At 42.8% G+C, this 24,980-nt stretch overlaps 1 protein-coding gene across 1 annotated transcript in view; it reads right to left on the bottom strand.

Moving 5' to 3' along the window:
* The window catches only part of IL1RAPL2 (interleukin 1 receptor accessory protein like 2), a 497,668-nt gene that overhangs the window by 180,874 nt on the left and 291,814 nt on the right, over window positions 1-24,980 (bottom strand). Inside the window, exons 4-5 of the mRNA XM_060270509.1 lie at window positions 17,177-17,363; window positions 6,301-6,454 (exon numbers count right to left, since the gene is read on the bottom strand). Coding sequence (XP_060126492.1) covers window positions 6,301-6,454; window positions 17,177-17,363 — 341 coding nt within the window. The remainder of the gene's footprint in view (window positions 1-6,300; window positions 6,455-17,176; window positions 17,364-24,980) is intronic.

Raw genomic sequence — 24,980 nt, 5'->3', positions numbered from 1 at the left:
ATTAAGTTGACTAAAGAAAGTGATGGAGGAACCCATCACAATATGATAAAAGAGAACATTATTTGCCATTCTAATTACTTTGCATGTTCACAATACAGGCAGGCAGCTTGGGAAGCTGTAAAGCAAAGCACTTGGAGTAGCTGGATGATATATAATTCATAGACTGCAGCATATTGCTACATTTCTCATTGCGTCTTTTACAGTACTTCTAAGGGAAATCTGGCATAATACCCCCCTCCATTTGTCTTTTGGAATCATTTCACATCAATGAGCATACAAACAGCTTCTACTCAGTCAACAGGCACATCTCATATCTTTATTGACTTGGGTACCAAAAATTAAAGAGCAGCTTTTATTGAATCATCCAGAACACTGACACATTTTCTTCTCAATAACTTTGATATGCTGAGGTTGTATATTTCTCTCTCTCCATTTTGAAGTCCATCATTACCTGCAAATGAACACAACTGCTTACACTGGTAATTTACCTGCCCATCTTGCAGGCAGTATATTATCTTGATGAAGACGGGTAACTTTGCCTATCTACCTGCCTGTTGCATAGGGAGTGGTGGAGTGGTTCCATTTCTTCTGCTACAGTAGGGATGGGGAACCTGAGGATCTCCAGAGGTTGTTGGACTCCAACTCCCATCAGCCCCAACCAGAATTTGAGAGCCACAGGTTCCCTATCCCAGTTCTACAGGGCTGGTTAACCTGGGCATACTCAGTGGCAAATAGTGATTGTGAGATCAAGCAAAGTTGGTGTGGTATAGTGGCTAGAGTGTTGAACTAGGATCTGGGAGACCAGGGTTCAAATCCCCATTCAGCCTTGAAGCTCACTGGGATATCTTGGACCAGTTGCCATCTCCCCATCTAACCTATGTTGTTGGGAGGATATCATGGAGAGGGAGAGATGCATGTATGCCTCCTTGAGCTCCTTGCAGGAAAGGCAGAAAGTAATAGTGGTAGTAGAAGTGATGCTGTCACAGTTCTGATACCAGAAACAGAACTGTAGCTTGCCTCACACAATTTCACATTGTTTCTCAATGGAGCTGCTTTACATATTCAGAAGACTACAATTCACCAGGCATCTCTTCGTCACTTACTCACAACCACCTGATGTACTTGCATGCAGCTGCAGCACATGTGTGCTTCAGTTCAGAAGGCACTACCCATATATGAGAAAATAAAGGCAATTGACCCTGCCTTACACACCTGTGGCATTCACACACATACCACGGTTAACTGGAATCCCACTGTGTTCAATGGCATTTAATCCCAGGCACGGAGAAGGCGGCCTTTGATCCAACCCATTGGTTCTTGTGCAAGATCACAATATATAATAGCAGCACTATATTTTTTAAAAAATCTACCTGAGAAACGCCACAACACATCTAAATGCAAAAAGCACTGAATATTTCACATGATTGCTCCTCTATAAAACCACGTAACCCAACTCTCCATATTTACCAGGACCAGTCTCTATTTTCTGGCACTAGTCCTAAATCACAATCTCTATGTCCCCCTTTTTTTGAGAAATGTAGGGAGAAGATGTACAACTTCTTGACTCTATGGTGTCAGGTTGAGTCCCTGGCATTTCCAGGCAGGGGTTTGAAAGATTCCAGGCTTGATTGGTTGCCTCACCTTGACTCATGGGTGGGCCAGCCCTGGAGGAGATTCTCTCATCAGCCTCAGTCAGCATGACCAATTGTCCGTAACAATGGGATCTGTAGTTCAGCAACATCTGGACTGTTTCCCCAACCACCCTCTGCTTCACGGGTGGCCACAAGTGGTGTCCTCCAGATGTTATGGACTGCAACTCCCACCATCCTTGACCATTGACCATGGATGTGCAATGCTACCACACTCCTCCCCTTGCACTCTGCCCTTCTTTTACCTATCCAAGATGGTAAAATGTTGCTGAAAGCATTTGAGCTGCATCTATTCCATAAGAAGAGCAAAGAGATCCACAGTTGAATTCAAACTGCCCATTCAATATTTTCTCTTAATAGGAAGCTGTTCTTGCTAATTTAATGTCAAACAGATGGGTAGGAGGAAGTCTTTGGGGATGTTGAGGGAGCTAGGGAGGAGGTGGCTTTGGTAGCCATCCTTTTGGGGAGAGAAAAGATATATTTAAGGTGGCCATGCCCCCTACATTAGGGAGAATAGTCATCTGTCCAAGGACAATCCTGTATCTGAGGAGCTGCCTGGTCAAGATAAAAAAACTATCAGTAGGGAGAGTAGGGGGAGTCTTGAAGCTACTCACCAACAGGGAGCATCTAGACACCAGACTAAGTAGGGGCACAGGGCACAAGGGAACAACCTTCCTCACAATGGTGGGATGTATTGCATTTCTTTTTAAATCACAGTAGTCATTTCTAGTTTTGCACCTAGACAATAAATTAGCTTATTCAAATTTCATGCAAATTGCTGCCATCTGCACAAAAGACGGCTCTGTGAAATATTGGGGGGGGGCACATCCTACATGGCACTTGAAAATAAGCTATGGATGGTGCGAATGCCAGCTGCAAAGAATGCCATGGTCGCTTCACTGCCATCCGTGTCATCACTTGACCTATTTCTCTGTTGGTAAAGGAAGCAGCTTTCTTTCAGAAAATTCAAAATGGTAAGCATTTTGCACCTTTATAAGAAAACTAGTGTATTTCAGCCCGTTCAATAACGGGCGCTAGAACATCCCGGGGGTGGGAGAAGCGCTTCCGCAGCGCTTCTCCGAACCCTGGGACCTGTCCTTGCTGTCGGTGATGGGACCCTTGGTCTGACCTAGTGCAGCAGTTCTTGTGTTCCTAGGCAGCAATGATTTCTAGAAGAGTTTCACCAGAAGTGCGAGGGCAGCTGTGCCATTAAAGATCAAGGGACCATTGATCGCCCCACCAGGTTTGGGGGCTCTTGCATTAGCTCAGCATTACATTAGCAATTTATTTCAAATTATAAATTCATTATAGTGAGAGAAGAACAGAGTGTGGGACACATTTAGAGGAGTAGTTCTTTGCATAATTTGCCTCCTATAATGTGCAACTTTATTCTTGGATGCCAAAACTCATGATTGCAACGTGGTGGATTTTTTTTTTAAAGCAAACTCTTTTATTTTCCAATATGTACTGTATGAATACAAAATACAAAAAAGAAGAAATACAAAAACTTTCCAACCGAAATACAGAGTCAACTTATAAAATAAACGGGCGCTAGAACATTCGGCCTTTTTCGGTGGCAGCGGCGTGTGGGGGACTTTTATTCCTTGTCTAATTGATTGTTCCTTCCCCCCTCCCTTTGATCCTTAATTTATCCCTAATTTTCTCCCCCCGTTCCCAAACCCAAAGCCAAAGTCCCCCCCCTTTTTTACCTTTACAGCCCGGGCTCGGCTGGGGTGTGTGGGGGGGGTATTTCTTCCTTTACCCCCTCCGAAGCTTGTGTTTGGAGTGTGGATCCCTCCCCACCCTGTTTTCACGCACTTTTTGCGCCTGCCGTTTGGTTCCTAATTTCCCCCCGTCAATAGCGCTGCTGCTGCCAGGGCCCAGTGGCCGAATTCTGTACGCCAAGTTATTCGGAGGGGTGGGGGTGGCTCCCGCTACTTTTGTTGGCCTCCGCTGCTGTTTTTCAGTCGCCTGCTGCGTCCGGGAGCGAGCTTTGCCGTCCGGGGGGCTTGCGCCCACCCCGGCACTTTCTGAGGGTCCCGCGGTTGGCGCTGAGCATTTGGTGGCCTCCCCGCGCCTTTCCTGGCTGTTATGGCCCAGCGGGGGTCTCCCGGTTGCTTGCGCTGTTTGGGCCTCAATTTTGGGCCTGTTAGTGAGGAGAAGCCGGGGCCTCGATTTTTTGGTCGTCCCGGCTTCCTCCTCAGGCCCTTGGGCACGTTGAGAGAGGGCCTGCCCTGCTTAGGAGCCTTGCTGCCTGCTCCTGCCTTCCACCTGGTGGCCTCTGTTTTAACTGCTTATTGAGCCAGTGCAGGGCAGAGGGGTGGGGGGCGGGGTGGGGAGAGTGTGTGTGTGTGTGCGTGCGCGCGTGCGTGCAGTCTCTGCGTCCAATCCCTGTGTCCCTGGGGCACATGCTCAGTAGCGCGGAAAACGGGACACAGGGAATCTGGATGCAGAGACACAGGGACTTTATTATATAGGATATGGCAGAGCAAATGCTTGCAATTACATCCTGTCAACTCAAAGGGCTGCCAGCATCCTGTGGGTGGAAGCTGGGGTGAGTCAGGTTCATGGGGTGGAGCCTGATGGGTGTTTTCTTCAAATTACTGCTCAAGAGAATGTTTTAAAACTGTTTTTGGAATGTTTGTAACTGTTTTTAGAATGCTTTATAAAATGTGCTCTTTATTACTGGTGTATTTGCTGACCTAGGCTCCCTCAGGAAGAAGTGGGGGCTTTAAATCGAAGGAATAAAGAAAGTGAATAAAGAAATAGCCGTATAATTTAAATGGATATATAATACCTCGCACCTCAGTAGGGAAGAGTCTGACTAGGTGATCTGTGTGTCTCATCTGTCTAGGTCAGGGGTAGGCAACCTAAGGCCCAGGGGCCGGATGTGGTCCAATTGCCTTCTCAATTCGGCCCGCAGACGGTCCGGGAATCAGTGTGTTTTTACATGAGTAGAATGTGTCCTTTTATTTATTCCTGGGTTATTTGTGGGGCACAGGAATTCGTTCATCCCCCCCCCCAAAAAAAATAGTCCGGCCCACAGCTGAAAAAGGTTGCTGACCCCTGCTCTAGATGCTATCTGCTAATGAGAAACTTCATGGGGTCCACTAGTCTCCATTCTGGAGGTACCTACTTTTGATCTAAGTCTGATTGTGATGTTTACTTTGATATTACAGCATGAGAAAGATGCTGGGGTTTAAGGATATAGGCTTGCTTTGGTTTGTCATCCAAACTGGAAAGTGGGACTTCCACGCCATTTGTCTTTGGCTTAAACGAAATTCAGGAAGGATGTTCCAGTTGAGAAGGGCATCCAATACGGAACAACTACCACAGCAGATGCCCTCCCACTAACAGTAGGCACAATTTGAAAATTAGGGAATTAATGAGATTTAAGAGAGATTAAGTGAACAGGGAGTTCAAGCAGAAGCATTCAATTGAGGTAATTGAGTGGAATAATTTGTCATGGCCAGAGCAACTGATTGCTGCACACACAAATTTCAGAAGTAACCGGGCAGTTTAAATTGGCATTTGAAAGAAGACCATCAAGAGGCAGTAATGGAGATGGGACACTGTCTTCTGCAAAACTAGAGTGAAAAGTTGGGGCAAAGGGAACCACTTCCTCCCCCAGCAGCAATGTCATAAGAATTCAGTGTGAGAATTTATGGAAACAAGTATTCCATTCGTAGTTTTCTGAAGGTAGATGGGAAAACAAGCTATGCATTTCAATAATGTAACCAAGGTGGATCATTGGGACACCTGCTCTAGACATTGGAAGGTGGGTGTGTCATGTGCCTTCAGATCACACATGCATCACCCCCACACCCCACACCCCCAAAAAGACAGGTGAAAAAATGCTCAGTGGTCTACCGAAAGAAGCTGCTTAGGCAGACTTGAACCATTCTCATTGGTCCTAAGTCCAACAGTAGGTTTGATATGAAGAGCCAAGTGCAACAATTGAATACTTCTCACCAACGAGACACCCCAAACTGCATATGAACACCTATGGTTTTGTTAGCCTTATGTGCATGCTTTAACAAGCTCAAAATGTTGTAGTCTCTTCATACTGGGGAAAAAATTGTGAAACAGCAGCTTCTGGAAATGGAGGCCTCAGACTTGGTACAAGGCAGCTTCCTGCACGTTCCTGTCTTTCAGGGCTCACTGATTGTTTACACAAGGATCGATGAATAGGGAATTCAAGTGCCAGAGATCCCACCAAAACACACAGGGATCTTGGTGCTCAAAGCTCCACCAAAATCTGGAGTTAGCTCCGTAATAAGATACATTCAGCATAGATGGTCCTTTGGCCTTATCCAGCAGGGTTCTTGCTATGTTCTTATGTTGATAAAATATTTGCAAATGGTAGGGGCATGGATTCCCAGGCTCTACCTCTTTCAGAGAGATTATGTAACTTAATTTTCTAGTCTGTTTCTACTAGCTGACTTTTAAGTTACCTTATTTGCACAGGTTATTTGCACAGGTGGGCTGCAAATATATTGTATGATGTTCTGTTGATGTCTGTAGTGCCACTTTGGAATGTAAGATAAGGCAGGGTAAAAAAAAAGTTCTAAAAAATCATTCTAGGCATCAATTTTTCTGACCTCCTACATTTCATCTCTTTCCCTTCAATTTCACCCCAAAAGAGTCTTACCTGTAACTTTGAACTCAGTTGTTCGTCGTATCAGCTTTCCTTCAAATTTTAGCTCGCAAGTATAATTCCCACCATCTTCTTCCTGAACATCTTGTATTAGTAGAGTGTTCTCTTTCTGAACTACTAGATTTCTCCACATTTTTGGCTTACACTCCTAAAAAAAAAATAAAAAAAATCCGAGTCTTAACTTGGCATGGTAAAATAATGTTGCATGAAATAGAGCGTCCAGATCAAGGAAAGTAATAGTGCCACTCTATTCTGCCTTGCTCAGATCCCACCTGGAGTACTGTGTCCTGCTTTGGGCACCATAGTTTAATAAGGATAACGACAACCTGGAATGTGCACAGAGGATGATGACCAAGATGATCAAGGGTCTGGAAACCAAGCCTTATGAGGAATAGTTGGGGGAGTTGAGTATGTTTAGCCTGAAAAATAGGAGAGTTAGAGGAGATATGATAAATCACATTGAACTATCTGAAGGGCTGTCACATGGCAGTTTGCTTTCTGCTGCTCTAGAGGAGAGGACTGAAACCAATGGCTTCAAGTTACAAGAAAGGAGATTCCAAGTAAACCTTAGGAAGAACTTTGTGACAGTAAGAATGGATGGAATAGGCAGAAAGTGAAGGTTTTTAAACAGAGTTGGATGTTCATCTGTCAGGGACTCTTTAGCTGTGATTCCTGCATTGCAGGAGGTTGGACTACATGATCCTTGAGATCCCTTCTAACTGCACAATTCTATTATTCTATTATTATATATTGAATTTTTATATATAAGGGAATGTGTACACCCAAAATGAGGAATGGGGTGGTGAGAGAGTTGCTGCAAGGTTAATTGCATTTCTTAACATATCCCCAGTGTGGTTGATTTGTATTTTATGATTTTGTTATTTTGTATTTGTGTGAGTGTGTTTTCCTGTCTGTGTGTGTGTGTGTGTGTGTGTGTGTGTGTGTTTAAACCAAGAAATAGTAAAAATAAAAACAAAGAAAGCGGGGAAATGAAAGGGGGGAAGTATGAGTGCTAGACACCCTAAATTTCTAGATCTCGATCTAGACTAGACTCATGTGTATTAGCTTGCACCAGACGTCTTATCGGGGAGACCCACTTTTCTGAGTGCATGTTCTGGAAGTCGGGCAATAGGGGCAGTACATGGGTTAGAGCTCAATGTCAAGCCTACCAAGTGGCAATAGTGATGGCGAAAAGGACCCTCTTCATCACCTCTATTGCATCTGCAGAAAACAGCAGCAGGAGACTCTTTCAGGTGGTTTTCTATCTAACAGAACCACCTCCACCATTGGATCCTGGTGAGGACCCCAAGATCTCCTGCAATGATTTTACAAAGCTTTTTTTGCAGATAAAGTCGCTCAGATTCAGAAAGAGGTAGGTTCCACCATGGGAGCAGGACCGGGGTGGGAGAGTGCTAGAGTCCTGTCTAGTCAAGTTGCATGGGATCAATTCCAATCTGTTACCTCTGAGGATGAGGACAGGCTGCTTGTATGAGTGAAACCAACCACCTGTCTCTTTAATCTTTGCCCATCCTGGCTCATAAAAGTGAGTCAGGAAGCGAAGGTCTGGGCAATGGGCTCCACGGGGTGGTGAATGCCTCACCCCACAGGAAAAATGACGTGAGTTTCAGGAGGAGTTATGGGATGGAGAAGCAGAAGGGCAAGAGGCTTAACATAACATAACAACATAACATAGCAAACATAACATAACATAACAACATAACATAACATAAAACAAACATAACATAACAACAATACAACAGTGCATGGGTTTGTAAAGTTCTGTCAGTAGCAGCCTTGCAAATAAGCCCATAAATGTTACTAGCCCGCTTTTTTTAAAAAAACAAAAACAAGAAAACTAGTCTGCTTATGAACAGTGGCTGTGATAAGCAGATGTGTCTGCAGAGGACATCTTGCCCAATCCCACCATCATCTCAGTCATGAAACACACACACGGGAATCACAAAGATGTAGTGATGGCCCCCAGCTTCAATTGCTTAAAAAATGATTAGAGAAAATCCATGGAAGAGAAGATTATCAATGGCTAGTTACCCTAATGGCTATGTTTCACCTCCGCAATCTGCCTCTGAAGCATAGCTGCCAAGTTATCCCTTTTTTTAAGGGATTTTCCCTTATGCTGAATAGGCTTCCTCATGAGAAAAGGGAAAACTTGGCAGCTATGCTCTGAAGACCAGTTGCTGGGAATCACAAGTCAGGTGAGTAATGCTGTTGCACTCAAATCATGCTAAATCAGATAGCTCAGTCAGTAGAGCATGGGATTCTTAATCTCAGGGCTGTGGGTTTGAACCCCATAAGATTCCAGCATTACAGAAAGTTGGACTAGATGAACGTGGCCACTTCCAACTCTACAATTCTATGATTCTAGAAGCATCCAGTTATCCAGTTGTTCACTATGAGAAGAGGATGCTGGACTAGTTGGGTCATTGACCTGATCCAGAAGGATCTTAGGTTCATCCCCTAAACTGTCCTCACATGGGCACTGCAGAATTATTATTATTATTATTATTATTATTATTATTATTATTATTATTTGTATCTCTATAGGTGGCAACCATTTCACACAGGGGTTCCATTCCCAGCCTCCCACATGTGTTGGCAAAGCACTTATACGTATGCCCCATTACGCCCCGCCCCCTGTTCTGTCCCTGCTTTGCCTCCATCTGGGTCCAAATGGACCCACACATTGGTGACCGGATGTCAATTGGACACACCTAAAATGGTCGCCACCTGTAGTTTACCAGCTTTTCAGACCTACAATCTGGTTACCTTTCAAAGCACTTAGTTTTATCATTTGGGCCCATCAATTATGGACCGGCTGGCAAACCCAACCTCAAGCTTTTTGAATAATTGGTATGTTTGTTTTTGTAGCTACACCTTCTCTGCCTTGAAATTGCTAATACCTCTTCTATTCTTGTCTCACAAAAGTCACGTTAACAACTCCCTGCCCTTCACCTGCCAGTCTGATAGGTTTTCTTTCAAATTTTATTGTCTATCTTCAATAATAAGAGAAGAGCCGAAAGACAGATCACATATTGCTGCCTAAATTCCACCCCCACTTCCCACTTCCCACTTCCCATCTCTCATCCCCCCACTCCCACCCCTCAGAGGAGAACAGCTTTTCTATTTAAGCCTTGCTCATTCAATTACATATTGACTCCTGCACTCAATCCATGTTGTCACAACAATCCTTTAGGCCTAATGGCGCTACGGAAACAGTAACAAAGACCATAATTGTGCAAATCCTTAAGAGAGCCATTTCATGGGCAACATTTCCATAATAAAGAAAACTTACACTATGGTTAAATATAAGGGTTTTGATGGAAAGTATTCCTCCTGGAGCAAATGTTTGGATGTATAAACACAATAATATGTTAAGTACTGTGGACTGGGCTTTTCCCCTTCTACACTGATACATCAAATGGCAGGAAGTCATCTCTGCATAAGACGAATACATATATTGGGGAAAGTCCATGGCTCAGTGGCAAAGCATTTGTTTTGAATGCAGAAGGTCCCAAGTTCAATCCTGTGCATCTCTATGATGGGTAGGGCTGGAAATGACCCCTGAAAGTCTAGAGAGCCATTGCCAATCAGTGTAGACCAGTGTTTCACTGTTTGGGACAAGACCCACCAATGGATCTTGAGCCATTTTCAGGTGCGTCTGCCCATGCCTAGTGTCTCCTCAGTTGCTTTCAACACCAACAGCAGAACTAGCAACTCCTTGCATGCTGATCAAGGGTGGTCTGGAGATAGAGTTGGATAGAGTGTTGGATATTCTTGTGTGAGAGAATCATTTGTTCCAGAAACAGAGAAGAACAGAGAAGTTTCAAGAAGCAACAGAAGGTTCATATTGTTTTGTCTATGCTAGGACGTTTTCTGTGGGAACTGTTATTTGGAAATGTGCAGTGCAACAGGAAGCACTGATAACAATGGTTCTGTGTAACTTCTTGTGAGTCTCTTGCTTGCATCTTGTGGTGAGAGAAGCAGAGAGAGAGAGAGAGAGAGAGAGAGAGAGAGAGAGAGAGAGAGAGTGTCTTGGACTCTTGTTGGACTCTAAGCTGCTTCTCCTTCTTCTTCTTCTTCTTCTTCTTCTTCTTCTTCTTCTTCTTCTTCTTCTTCTTCTTCTTCTTCTTCTTCTTCTTCTCCTCCTCCTCCTCCTCCTCCTCCTTCTTCTTCTTCTTCTTCTTCTTCTTCTTCTTCTTCTTCTTCTTCTTCTTCGATCACTCGTAGCCGAGCAAGATTGTCTTCCATAAACATGGTTTAAACAATGAGTCCATAAGTGACTGTGGAGGCCAATTCTGGATCCACACATCCTTCCACAGTGGGGACATTGGTTTCTGGGCGGGAGTTGATCACGGTGTGGATTTGCCAAGTGTGCAAATCTTAGCACATTTGTCCCTTGCGTCCTGGGTTTGAGTGTCTTCAAAGCCCATGACACCTTTGGTAAAGGCTGTTCTCCAACTGGAGCACTCGCAGGCCAGTGTTTCCCAGTTGCCAGTGTTTATACTACATTTTAAAGATTTGCCTTGAGACAGTCTCTAAGCACAGCAGTGCCGAATGTCTGTATATATTTGCTACCAATATGCTTTTCTGCCTGTCAAGTAAACCTCTACTGAATTGTTATGGCATCCATGAGTGTTTATCACCTACTGTGTGTACCTTCAACCCCCAAGATGTTTCAAAGGAAGAAGCTGCATTGAGATGTAACTCTGCTGAATATGGATACTGGCACACACGTACAGTGAAAGTGATGCCGGACCTGATCCTACTAAATCATCCATCAGAGGTTGATGGATTGATCCAACATACAGATCTTAGAATCAGAGAATTGTAGAGTTGGAAGAGACCCCAAGGGGAATCTAGTCCAACCCCCTGCAATGCAGGAATCTCAACGAAAGCATTCATAGCAGATAGTCATCCAAGCCTGGCGTGCTATGGTCCATGGGGTCACGAAGAGTTGGACACGACTAAACGAATAAACAACAACAACAACCTGAGGAAAACTGAGCTACGGAACTCTTTACAACAAGGAAAACACTGTTAGTGATGCCAGTAATTTCCAGTCGATTACGCCAAACTCTGCCTCCATGTGTCACCATTTTGTGACCAGGGCTCAGCATTTCCCACCTATCACAAGTGGGACCTGGGGGTAGGAAGTCTGTGGATTCCTGGTGTATACAGTACTGAGACCAGTGGTTCAACACTGTGCAAGATAACTTCATGTGTTGCTGTGAACCTCAAGAGTTTTGCTTGCCACTGTCAAAGAACCCAAACTGCAGGGTTTGTTCTGCCATTGCGAGACCCACTGGGGCAAATTCACAATTTCAACATGCATAAAATATAGGAACCCAGGGGATAGTCTGATGTGTTTTGCTTCCCAACACAGCAATCGTTTTCTCCCTCCTTCTCTTTTTTTTAATGTCTTGTTGCCACATTGCTCTTTTTGATGTACAATATCAATTCTGCTCAATTTAATCAATGTGACAGCTTAATAGTTAGCTGTCACCCATCAGGCAGATGTGGTATAACTTATGTGGGGCACACTAATAATGAAAGAGGAAAGCGTTCGGAGAGCTGGTGTAGTGGCAGTGGCAAAGCGACCAACCTACAAATAAGAAAGCCGCTGGTTTGAATCTGGCCTCTGCCATGAACTCACTTAGGCCAGTGTTCTTAAACCTGGGGTCACCGTATGTTGTCAGACTACAACACTTGTCGTTTATGACCATTGGTTGGGTCTGATGGGAGTTGTAGTCCGACAGCACCTGGGGATTCAAGGTTAAAGAGAGCCAGTGTGGTGTAGTGGTTAAGAGTGGTAGACTTGTAATCTGGGGAAGCGGGTTCGCGTCTCCGCTCCTCCACATGCAGCTGCTGGGTGATCTTGGGCTAGTCACACTTCTCTGAAGTCTCTCAGCCCCACCCACCTCACAGGGTGTTTGTTGTGGGGGAGGAGGGGAAAGGAGATTGTTAGCCGCTTTGAGACTCCTTTGGGTAGTGATAAAGCGGGATATCAAATCCAAACTCTTCTAAAGGGTACTGCTTCAGGTAAGCCATTCTCTGTTAGCCTTAATCTCCCCATCCGCACTATGCAGGTTAACAATATTTACCTAGTATATATGTATAAAGATACTTGTTCATTGAAATTTTGTAAAAAAAACAACAACATAAAAAAACATAAAAGCAGTTTACAACAATTAAAACCACATGAAGTTTTAAAATCATAGATCATCAGCTAACTATTATAGGATTTTTATTATTATTAATTGACTGTGTAAGGCAGGCAGCATAGAGCAATTTTCAGCAAATTTTTCAAGAAGACATGTGCTGAAAATCCATTGGAGTGGACCAATTACACTAGAGGCCTGATTTCCTATCAATGTCAGATGAGCCTCACCAACTCAGGAGACAACTAGTGATGCTCCTATAGATTATCTTGGTGATCGAGCTGGAATTTAAGTGTTTGGGTGATCCCTAAGGCACTCTGGACTTCCGCGTTTCAAGGCTTTATAAATTAGCACAAGGACCTGCAGCTGGCTCAGCAGTAAGTGGACAGTCAGTTGGACAGTCAGCTGATCCTTTGCTTTAACAATGGTGTCACATGTTGTTGACCAGATGCCCCCACCAGCAGTCTGTCTGGTCCATTCTGCACCAGCTGGAGCTTATAGACCACACCTAAGGGCAACCCCACATATAGTTGGAGTTGGTGAGTAAAGAATTGATTGAAAAATCACCTTGACTTTTTAAAATGAAATTGCGGTTTACAAGTATTTTTGAAGACCTTATCCAACTCAAAGCCCCACTGCTCTTATATTTCAAAAATGCACTCAGCTGTAATCTATGACTGGCTTGGGCATTCGGCATGATGAACATAGGCAATGGCACCATCAAGGCACGTCATTGGAGCAGTAGCTCAGGGGCTCACACAGCTTAAAAACTAACTTTTAAGTGAAGTAATACACCAAGGATGCAGAACCTGTTCCAGCCTGGGATCCACATTCCCTTCTTGGCAATAGTGGGCAGATCTGGAGGCAAACAAAAAATTCCTGCATTGCAGGGGATTGGACTAGATGACTCTTGGGGTCCCTTCCAACTCTTAAGATTCCATGATTTGCAAATTTACCTTTATACAGCAGACTAGTTTCTACACACACCCCTCTCTGCCCTTCATCCATGCAAATAAAAGGCATTATCAGTGTTCAAGCGTACATTGCAGCCAGACAGAAACACACAAGGAGGGATTCAGGGTAGCTTGACCTGGGGAGGGTCCCAAGGGCCAGATAGAGAAACTGGGGGCATGTTTGGCCGTGAGCTTGAAGTTCCCCACCCCTGTAATGAATAGAAGTCTAACAAGAGGACCTTCTCCTAAGACCTTTAAGATCATGAGCTGTAGCCAATGTTAGCCTCATTGGAATGAATGAATGAATGAATGAAAATGACAAATTTAGGTCCACTAATTTCAGCGGGATTACTTAGTTAGATACAACCCTACATAGCCGCAACCAGTGGTGGTTGGTCCATTAGGATGAATGAGGCATTGCTCCCACCAAGCTCAGCTTGTCCTCAGCTAGCCCCCAACTATCTACTTTCCTACTTAGCACCCTCCTTTGTCTCATCATTGTCTTTATAAAACTCAGTAGAGAAGAGTTTGGGAGCAAAACCAGAAGTGATTGGCTCTCCCTGCCTTTTGCCCTTCTACCCCCAATAGGCCCCAGCCTCCACTGACTACACCACAGTCCATGGATGGGACTCTTCTTCCTCTTCAATGCACAGGGATAGGGTTGCTCCATCTTACAGTTTCCTCTTTAACTGGACCAACTTGTATAAATTTCTCCAGACGTCTGGGGGCAAAGCTGCCTTAATAGCTGACAAGATACAAGAGAAGAAGAAGATCTCGTTTATCCTTGCCCCATGTCACAGTGCATGCTTTTGTCAGCCTTCGTTGAAATATGCAAGGATCTTGTGAATGAAAAAACAGACTGACAGAGCATCACTGGGCTCCCTGCTCTCTTCTGACATATCATGGCTCCCTGCATGTCATCCCAGTTCCAAATAAATTATTTGTGCACAAACCGAACACAGTGAGGCTGATGAGATGGAACTCAAATTGGCCAATTTCACATTGGCAGCTGTACTCAAACAAAGTGGTGCTGGACTGATGGAAACTCCCTGCCTGACATTCCAATTTATGTCTAGTAAAGATATTTCTTGCCTTGTGTGGCATTCCATTATTTTTATAAATATATATAAATGCAAATTTGTATTACTTTTAATTTTTTGCAATAAAGAACAATGAATCAACAACCCCCCCCCAAAGAACTAGAAAAGTGTTAGCCAAATGCCCTCCAGATGTTGTTTGACTACAATACAGTGGAACCTCGGTTTATGAACACCCCGGTTTACGAATTTTCAGTTTACAAACGCCGCGGACCCATCTGGAACGGATTAATTCACTTTCCATTACTTTCAATGGGAAAGTTTGCTTCAGTTTATGAACGCTTCAGTTTATGAACAGACTTCCAGAACCAATTACACCTATGCTTTGGGTTAAGTATGCTTCAGGTTGAGTAGTCCACGGACCCGTCTGGAACGGATTAATCCACTTTCCATTACTTTCAATGGGAAAGTTCGCTTCAGTTTACGAACGCTTCAGTTTATGAACAGACTTCCGGAACCAATTGTGTTCATAAACCGAGGTACCACTGTACTCATTATCTCTGACAAATCACTATGCTAGCTGGGGCTGATGGGAGTTGTAGTCTAACGGTCTCTGAAGGGCACCATGCTAGTTAATCCTAACCTGAAGAAGGGAGGGAGGGAGGCTAGATGAAATTAAGGAGAAAGAAGGAAAATGAAGGAAGGAGGTGGATTAGCTGTTTTTAATTGTTTTCAACTTTTTATGTGTTGGGGTGGGAGGTTATCCAGTTGTTTCTGTTTATATTTTACTTATGTGTTTTGTGTTTTTATATTGTAATTTTATCTTGTGAACAACCCTGAGACCTACAGGTATAGGACAGTAAATAATAAAATAAAATAAAATAAAATAAAATAAAATAAAATAAAATAAAAATAATTACAGCTCCCAGGATTCGTTGAGGAAAGCCATGACTGTTTGAAGTGGTATGATGGTGCTTTAAAAGTACAGGGCAGATAGGGCCTAAATCCTATTGATTTCAGTGGGGGAAATGGGGTTAGGACCATGTTAGCCCACCAATGCCTGCCAATTAAAAGTGCAAATTTCAAGAGTTCCACTGCTTTGTGGGCTTCCCTCCTTAACAGGACCCACCTTGCCCCCACTTTACTGGTAGTCCACTGTGTGGCAAATGCCCTTTTAATTCTTTTTAAGAAAGGTTTTTAAACTTTTACCATCTGTCTCCTTGTGCTTTTGCTCTGGAACTAAAGGGACGCGGGTGGCACTGTGGTCTAAACCACTGAGCTTCTTGGGCTTGCCAATCAGAAGGTTGGCGGTTCGAATCCCCACGACAGACTGAACTCCTGTTGCTCTGTCATAGTTCCTGCCAACCTAGCAGTTCGAAAGCACCCCAGTGCAAGTAGATCAATAGGTACCACTGTGGCAGGAAGGTAAACGGCGTTTCCGCGCACTCTGGTTTATGTCACGGTGTCCCGTTGCACCAGAAGGAGTTTAGTCATGCTGGCCACATGACCCAGAAAGCTGTCTGTGGACAAACACCGGCTCCCTCGGCCTGAAAATGAGATGAGCGCCACAACCTCATAGTCGCCTTTGACTGGACCATTATCCCAGGGATCATTTACCTTTAGCTTTTACTCTGCAACTACCTTGACTGTGAGTGTGTTATGCTGCTGCTTTTAACAAGCCTCATTCATATTTAAAACTCTTTTCATTTTATGATTAGCACTTGTTTTATGCATTCTGTATTTGCGTGAGCTTTTTTTCTTTCCCTTTGCCACCTTTGACTGCCAGGAAAGGAAGATTATAGACAAAAAAAAAACCAAAAAAACAACCCTACTAATCAAATAAATTGAAGCCATACATGTCTACCCAAGCTTTCCTTCACTCTTAAAGGTAAAGGTAAAGGGACCCCTGACCATTAGGTCCAGTCGTGACCAACTCTGGGGTTGCAGCGCTCATCTCGCATTATTGGCTGAGGGAGCTGGCGTACAGCTTCCAGGTCATGTGGCCAGCGTGACAAAGCCGCTTCTGGCGAACAAGAGCAGCACACGGAAATGCCGTTTACCTTCCCACCTATTTCTCTACTTGCACTTTGACATGCTTTCAAACTGCTAGGTGGGCAGGAGCTGGGACTGAGCAACGGGAGCTCACCCCATCGCGGGGATTCGAACCGCTGACCTTCTGATTGGCAAGCCCTAGGCTCAGTGGTTTAACCCACAGCGCCACCTGCATCCTTCACTCTTAATTTTTATTAATACTCAATGTTTGTGATCATTGTGATGATATTACTGATGAGTCTATTGGAAATCACTGTATTATATTATTGTGTGAATGGCTTTGCTATTTCCTTTTGCAAATGAAAAGCCATGTAGAAATATTCAAAAAATATATAATATTGCTAGGATTTTCTTTTCGCACACTGACCTCCAGAATTCCCTCTTCCTTGCAGCTCAGTTATAGGAGAATGGTGAAGCTTCCAGGACTGGAAGTAAACTTCTTTGCTATTAAAGATGCTCTTGAACCCATAAAATACCGTATTTAGAAAGTGACCACAAGGACTAGACATAACGCAGCATGGATCCCACTAGCATTAATACAGTTTCTTTATTCCCTGTGCACTACAAAAGTCTTTCCAGCCTGGTCATAGTGAAGAAATTCGCTGTAAATTGGAGTGCATTAACAAAAAGACAAAACCTATTGCTGTATTACCTTGTACCATATTACATCTGGTTCTTGGTTTCCTGTTTTATAATCCTCAATATCTGGGCAGGAAATTATCTTTGTTCTAGTGATTTCTGATTTTTCTAAGTAGCGAATTGTGCTGTTGTAGCAAAGCCCAGATTCATTTTCTGCAACTGTCAAGGACATCGACACCTTCATGCAATATGTTGAATTTCTGCAGAAAAACAACAAAGGGTAATGTTAGTAATGCTATAATAATAATCATTTTAATAATAATAGAGATTTTTAGATGCTTTGCTGCTTCGTTCAGACAAAGCAATGAAGGAAAATCAGGATGTTAAAATTTACTACAATATAAAGGTCATATACCTTCTTAAAAACACAGGTAAAAATACTTTAAAAATCCTAGCAGCATTCAGAAATTAAAACATATGAGAAACAAGGTGAGGAGGAGATAAAAACACTACCACTTTGACAGCTCTTCCACTATAATTTCATTGGAATACAAACTGTTGTATAAATTATGCCAAAGGCTGCAGGGTTCAGAAGAAAATAAAGGATTACAGAAGAACAAATAATTCATTTCATATATATATATATATATATATATATATATATATATATATATATATTTTATTGGAGATTTTCAACTTAAAACACTTATCTTAACAACATAATCTAAAATTTAGAAAAAAAAATCAATACCATAGAGAAAAAAAGAAGAAGAAAAGGAAAAATTAAAAAAGAGAATACAAAAAAACCACGAAAAAAGAAGAAGAAAATAACATCAATCCATCTATATCCTTATCATAACTTCGACTTCCCCGTCCCACCCTTCCCAAATCCATTTTATACCCAGCTTCAGCAGTTTTCACCATATAACATACCCATCTAATAATACTTTCTATATCTTCACATAATTTTATACTCTTAAATCCTAAAAATTCCCTTACTAAAGAAGAAAAAAGAAATATTCCATCTATAAAAAACCCCTAGCTTACAAATTTCCCTAAAAAATATTCCCATTTGCTAAATCTATCACCCTCATTCTTAACCTATTACCCTTCTTTCCTTAAAAAACCGCTCTCTCCCCTAGGTGACAGTTCCCTGGGATCCACGGCCAGCTCCTAGTAACATTCCAATTTCAAACCATCTAATCCATCCCTTATTTAAAATTCCTTGTTATTTCACCCCACACCATCTCTTGCCCATTGCATGCCACCCCCTTCTCTCCACCTCTCCTTCTGTTGTTCCAATTCCTGTCCCCCACTCCCATTCCAGTCTTCCTTCTTCTTGTCCCCCCAATGCCAAATCTCATTCTGATCTTTTGTCTCTACTTGGTTGTCCTCGACAGGAGCCTGAACTCCCTCTCTCACTGAGAGTACAGGATCCTGATTTTTTTCTTGGACTGGAGCCTTCTGGTTAGGAGATTTGTCCTTTGCAGCCTCTCTCACAATTTGCTCAGGTTTCTAAATCTGCTGCTCCTTTTGTTTTATTTCCTTTACTTCTTTTTCTTCTTTTTCCTCTATTTGTTGTTCCAAATTGTTCTTTGGGGGAGACCCCTGTAACAGTCCTTTCATAATCTGTGTCTGTCACAAATAATTCATTTCAAGTGGGTAACAAGTACCACCCTGGGATCATCAGACTCTAGTTCAGCCTTTCTCAACCTTGGGTCCCCATATGTTCTTGAACTAAAACTCATCCCTAACCACTAGCCATGCTGGCTAGGAATGATGGGAGTTATAGTCCAACAACATCTAGGGACCCAAGGTTGAGAAAGGCTGCTCTAGCTCTTTGAGCTCTTCCCACAACTTCCTCTTGATCTGACTACCTCCTCTAGGATATCTTTACAGGGCTTATGACATCTTGGAACACATTGATATAATCATACACATTTCTACTCTGAAGCAATTTACAAGGATCCGGTAGGCAGGTGATCGGAAAGACCCTTCCCGAGACCCTGGAGAACTGCTGCCGCTCAAAAGAGACCAGCTTCCTCAACCTGGTGCTCTCTAGATGTTTTGGACAACAATTCCCTTCTTCTCTGACCATTGGTAATGGTGGCTGGGGCTGATGGGAGTCGTAGTCCAAAAACATATGAATGGCTACAAGCTGGGGAAGGCAACACCGAGGTAAATGGACAAACTCTCTAGCAAGGCATCTGTATTCAGATGTTATCACCTATGCTTGAGGGGGAGTGACTAATTACTAGAATACCGGTATATGATATTCAGCAATACTACGGTATTACCAAGAAATATTGTGTGGTAGATACAGACCATGTTGAACGAACTTCATTTTCATTGAAACTATAAAGTTATTGCTAATTTGTACCATTTATTTCAATGAAACCAATGTTCAAGTAACTTGGGCTGTGTAAACATTACCCATTTTATTCCTGCCCCTGCATGCACCCTCTGCTGACGTCTGAAGTCAAATGCACAGGACATCAGCCACAAGCTATGGGTATCCTGTAGCTTCTTGAGAAATACTCCTGTTTGATGCACTTTCCTTCAAATCAGCTGCCATTCAATATGAAAATGGAATCATGCTTAAGCAGAGGCATGTACATTTCACATACCCAATACGTATGTGCAGATGACAGCTTCAGTGAACTAGAGTTCAGTGTGGGGCACAAAATCAGGTAATAGGCATTGGGTCAAGACATCCCCACCCCCTCTCAGGTGTGTACAGAAGTGTACACATGTGTTTTGAAAAGCCACTATGATGTATACATAGCCTTAGTTTAGATCCAACCCATGTTGTGTTATCCATTTTACATACAGTCATTATAGACTAGAACAAAATAATAATAATAATGAAATAACACAGTCTCTAAGCCTTGGGTGCTGTTTGTCTTCCCCAGAAACCCAGGCCCATAATAACCAGCTGTTTTCTTTTTTAGCCTTCCATAATTATTCATATCCCCCCTTCAAGATGACAACCCTGTCCCTGATGTTGTTGGACTACAACTCCCATCATTCCTGGCCATTGGCTATGCTGGCTGGACCTGATTTATTTGGCATCCAGCAGCATCTCGAGAGGCACAAGCTAGCCACCACTGTTTGAAATCATAAGATGAAATATTAAGGGTGGAAAAGTGGGTTTAAAATGCTCACCTTTCACTGCGCTAGACAAACACCGTTAAAACAGCTCACACTGCCTCTTATCATGGTGTTAACATCAAGTATTTACAGACCGCACAGGAATGTTGCAACCCAATCTGTCACATTCTGAGTTTCATTAGGCATGATAGGAAGCACAGCCCGTTAAGAGCAGAGTCAAAGGATGACAGATGTCTTAATGAGGACTGTATTTCCCCATCATGCCTCTTTTTGTCACTTTAATTGGGTACACCAAAGCCAAAGGGGTTTGGAATAAGACTGACATGTTGGATGGTTACAAACCATCAAAGACAAACCCTGGGGAGGAATTTGCCACAACAGGAGATGCCAGATCCTGCTGATTGGTGCACCATGTTGCAACTATATATTCACACACACACACAAACACACACACACACACACACACAAATCAGTGTTTCAAAATTATTTCTGTGGCCAAAGGAAGAGGGCTTATAAAAGGCAATATAAAAATAGGAGAAGAGACCTGATGGATTTGGCCAAAGGGGCCCAATCTAGTCCAACATCCTGCTCTCACAGTGGCCAACTAAATGCCTATAAGGAAGACCACAAAGAGGACTTGAGTGCGACAGCTATCACTTGGGGCTGTCAGCAACTGGTATTCACTGAAAGTGGAAGTGGAACATCACCATTACAGTTGTAGCCACAACTGTATCCTTAACACACACCCCACCCCACCGCATGAATTTGTCTAATCCTCTTTTAAAGTCACTCAATACCTTTTTGACCATCAATACCTCTTGCAGGAGTGAATTCCACTCAGCGTTTCCCAAAGAGGGCAATACTTCCCTGGGGGGCGGGGCACTGGGATGATACAGTGGAGTCATAGGAGACTCAGGTGCAATTTTGAAAAATGACGCTTACCTCCAGGTTGAGCGCTGTTGCAGGATGGCAACAATGCCTCCCCTGGATCTGGCAGTTGAGCTGGAGGTGAGGGGTTTTCCTGGGCTTGGGTGAACTCTTTTCAGCTTTACACAGACCCAGGAATTGGATCACACCTAGCCTGCCTATTTATAATTTCAAGCTTCAAGGTGTCTTATTTACAGCAACAACTTTCTTTACTATGTTGTAGGACATAGGAAAAAATATACATCCTTAAAAGAACACAAAATTGTCACTGAATCTTTAGAAGGGAAGGCTGGTCACCAAAAACTCAATCATAGGCATGTGTAATTGAACTGCTAAGTCTCACTGAATTTATTGGGAGTTTGGTGCAGCCTTATGTTCACAGCAGAATGAAATCAAAGATATCCTGAGGTGGTAGATAGGATTCTATCACTTCAGAGTCTAAGTAGGGAGTTAGGGATGGAGGAAAAATTCTATTCAGTCTGGATTTAAAGGGAAATCCAGGCAATTCATACTTTTCCAAAGCCACATGAGAACCAAAACTGCCATCCTTCCAAATATGCATTTGTCCAAATTTTGCAATGCAGTTTTCCAAGCAAACAGTGTTTACAAATGTGCATATATTAGGTAAAAGTGTAACTAAAAGTGACCATGTTAGTAAAAATATCATACAAAAGTGTATTATATGAGAATAAATTGCTTGCAAAGAATGTACATTAGTCAAAACCGCATACAAAACTGTATTTATCAGCAAAAAATTCCTACTAAGATGCTGAAAATTTTTCATAAGGATTTTTTTTAAAAAATTCTAATTGCTGCAGAAGTAGGCTACAGAGAACTGGATTTATTGTCAGAAAAATGAGAAAATGAGAAAACTGAAATTGCCAGATCTTTCCATCTATAGTACAGGTGGGGCACACCACAGCACAAATGCTGTGCCCCCATCCTCCTACTCAGAACCTAAAACAATTCTCCTTGCTGCTGATTTGTTTCTGGGCTAATCCAGAGTGGAGGTTTTAAGATTTCAAGCCCTCGAGGTCTTGGGGCCCAGTTATCTCAGGAACCACTTTTTCCTATATTCTCCTCCTCACAGGTTCTGATTGACACCTGGGGCATTGCTCCAAATTTCTCAACCACAAGAGGCGAGGCTAATAAAAAGAGGTGGAGCCCCTACTATTATTATACATCCCCTATGGAATTCCTTGCTGAGTGAGGCCTGCCAGGCCCAATCACAACACTGCTTCGGGCAGTTGATAAAGACTTGGAATTTTTAACAGGCCATTGGTTAATTTGGTGTTTTCTGCTGGCTCAACTCTATGCTATTTTCATGCTGCTGAATTTTGTTTTCATGACAACAGTTTTCAGAGGGGTTTCCAGACACAATCCCTCTTGCTAGGGGCCCCTGTGAGGGAAATGGGGGTCCCCTAACAACTCTTAGCACTCTTAACAAACTACACCATACATTTATCTGATTAAAACTGGGATGTCCTACCATACTTTCCAATATTTCTCTGATGGAAATAGGGAAGTCCTAAGGAAAAGCAGGACATCCCAGGATCAAGTCAGAAACCAGGACTGTCCCTGGAAAATAGGGAAATTTGGAGAACTTGGAGGGTCTGCTACACTTCCCAATTTCTTTCAGGAAAGCCATGACACTTTAAAGGGGTATAATCCTACTTTAAAACTGAAGTGCAGGTGGAGTCTCAGCCTGTGTTGGATTAACTCCTGCCATCCTTGAGAACTTTCTCAGGTCTCCTAGGCATCCTGCTATTGGCCATACTTGGCTTGAAGTCAGTTTTCCCCAGAACATGCCCCAGAAAGATACTTTCAGAGGAAAATCCACGTTTTCCAGCTGCCCGTGTGTCATAATTCAAATTCATTATTTATATAATCAGCAGACTTGGAGCATTTGATAACAATTAACTTACCTGGATGATTATGAATTTTTCTGATTACAAAAAGAAAGGTCAAACAGTTTGGAAGTCTGGGTAAATAAGGAGTTCATGGTGTTTTTGTTTTTTTTTTAAATGAGCATTTGGTCTAATTTAATAGCGCCATATTTTTCTGCTAACAATCTTGCATTATTTAGCTCATATTTTCAACACTGCCCATGGCAGTTTCTATTTAAAGTGCTCTGTGGAACAAGGACCTAAAAACGCACAACTCTCCTCATTAGTTACAATTAAGGGTGGGCAGGGTTGAGAAAACTGACTGTCTGATTAGCAAAACACTGTGTACACTGCCAGGGGGGTGACAATAGGGGATTAATAGGGCACACACTTCAGAAATAGGAAGTGTCCAAGTATATGTTCTACTACCCATGATCGGCAAGCAAAGTAACCACATGGGAATGTGCTTGGGCATTCCCATGAGTACAGTTCTCAAGGGCATCCCATTCTGGCTCGACAGAGGATTTCTGGGATGAGTTTTGACATACAAAAGTATGAATGAATATAGGGCAGTTGGGGGTGGGGGAATGGATGCATCAATATAACCAACGTAGCCCATCAATTGGTTGGATTTTGGGAAGGACAATGGAGCAATGGTCTGACAGTGCAAGGCAACTTCCTACAAGCCAATTAGAACCCACCAGACCTAAAGTCCTAAAGTCCTAACATCCAGGTCACCTGGATTTTTTTTAAAGCAGGAAAGGGCAATAGCTCAGTGGTACAGAACTTGTTTTGCAGGCAGAAGTTCCAGGTCCAATTCTGGGCATCTCTATGTAGGGCTGGGGAAACACCCTGTCTGAAACTGAAAATGCAGTCAGTGGGGTTTGGCTAACAGTGACTGCTTAACTCATTAGTAACTCTAGCTCTGATGTTTCTTGAGGCTCCAGTGTTGCCTTCCCAAGCCTACTGGGACCCTCCCCTGGGTCATCTAGTTCTAACTTCCTGAGCTCCTCCTATCTTTCTTCCTGATCATCTGACCAATCCCTCCAGGACACCACCACATGGTATATGGCAAGGGCTATAGTAGTGAACTTCCTACATCAGTAGGGGTTTGGACTAGAAGATCACTGAGGTCCCTCCCAACCCTAGGATTCAATGCTTCTAAACCTTGTCTTATTATTGTTCTCTCACTGCTTTTCTAATAAATAAATAAATAATATGATGCCTCTCAAAAGGCATGGTTTTCTCTCCCTGCCCCAATTACTTTTAGTTTTGGAACCAATGGATTTCCTTGAAAGTATGTGTTGGGTGGCTGCTGTTATCCTTATTATTACAGCTTCTCTCCTCATTTTGCTTAAATAAAAAAGTTACTTTATTCTCTTGGGGAAAGGAATCATTGCTTTATATTTGTTTTCCTTACACTCTCATGGCTTTTGCTGGGTATTATTTGCAGTGGTCTTGGGTCAAGGAAAGAAATGGATTTGCACTCACAGAACAAAAAAAGAGAGGGAAGAATATGTTCTTGCATGGCTAATGTGTTCACTTATGTGGGTGGCTGACAAAAAAGGGGACCCTAATCAATCTCCTTTATTATAAGGGGAAGGTGTGAAGAAAGGACCTCAGTAAGAAGGCCCTTTGGAAGGTACACTATACTTTGGAAGATTGTTCCAAAGAGGAAGCAGGGAACTTCAGCTCAAATAAATGAAGACCTAAACACATTAGAGAACACCCAATTCTGCTTGAAAGAATGAGGTTCATGACTATCAGATTTTGAAGGTGCACGACTATCCTAGTCTCTGCTAAGAAATCAGACAAGGTACTTGAAGGTTGATCTTATAAAGGAGCTTTTGGTTATTCCAACGTGTCATTCTGCCAACTATCCTGATTCCCATTCTGTCGCTTTCCAAAGGCTGACACTTGTCTGCAGAAAAAGGATGTGCATTAACTGAAAAG

The sequence above is a fragment of the Zootoca vivipara genome, chromosome Z (assembly GCF_963506605.1).
Source record: "Zootoca vivipara chromosome Z, rZooViv1.1, whole genome shotgun sequence".
In the NCBI taxonomy this organism is placed as follows: domain Eukaryota; kingdom Metazoa; phylum Chordata; class Lepidosauria; order Squamata; family Lacertidae; genus Zootoca; species Zootoca vivipara.
This window is presented reverse-complemented; position numbering and strand designations above follow the sequence as displayed.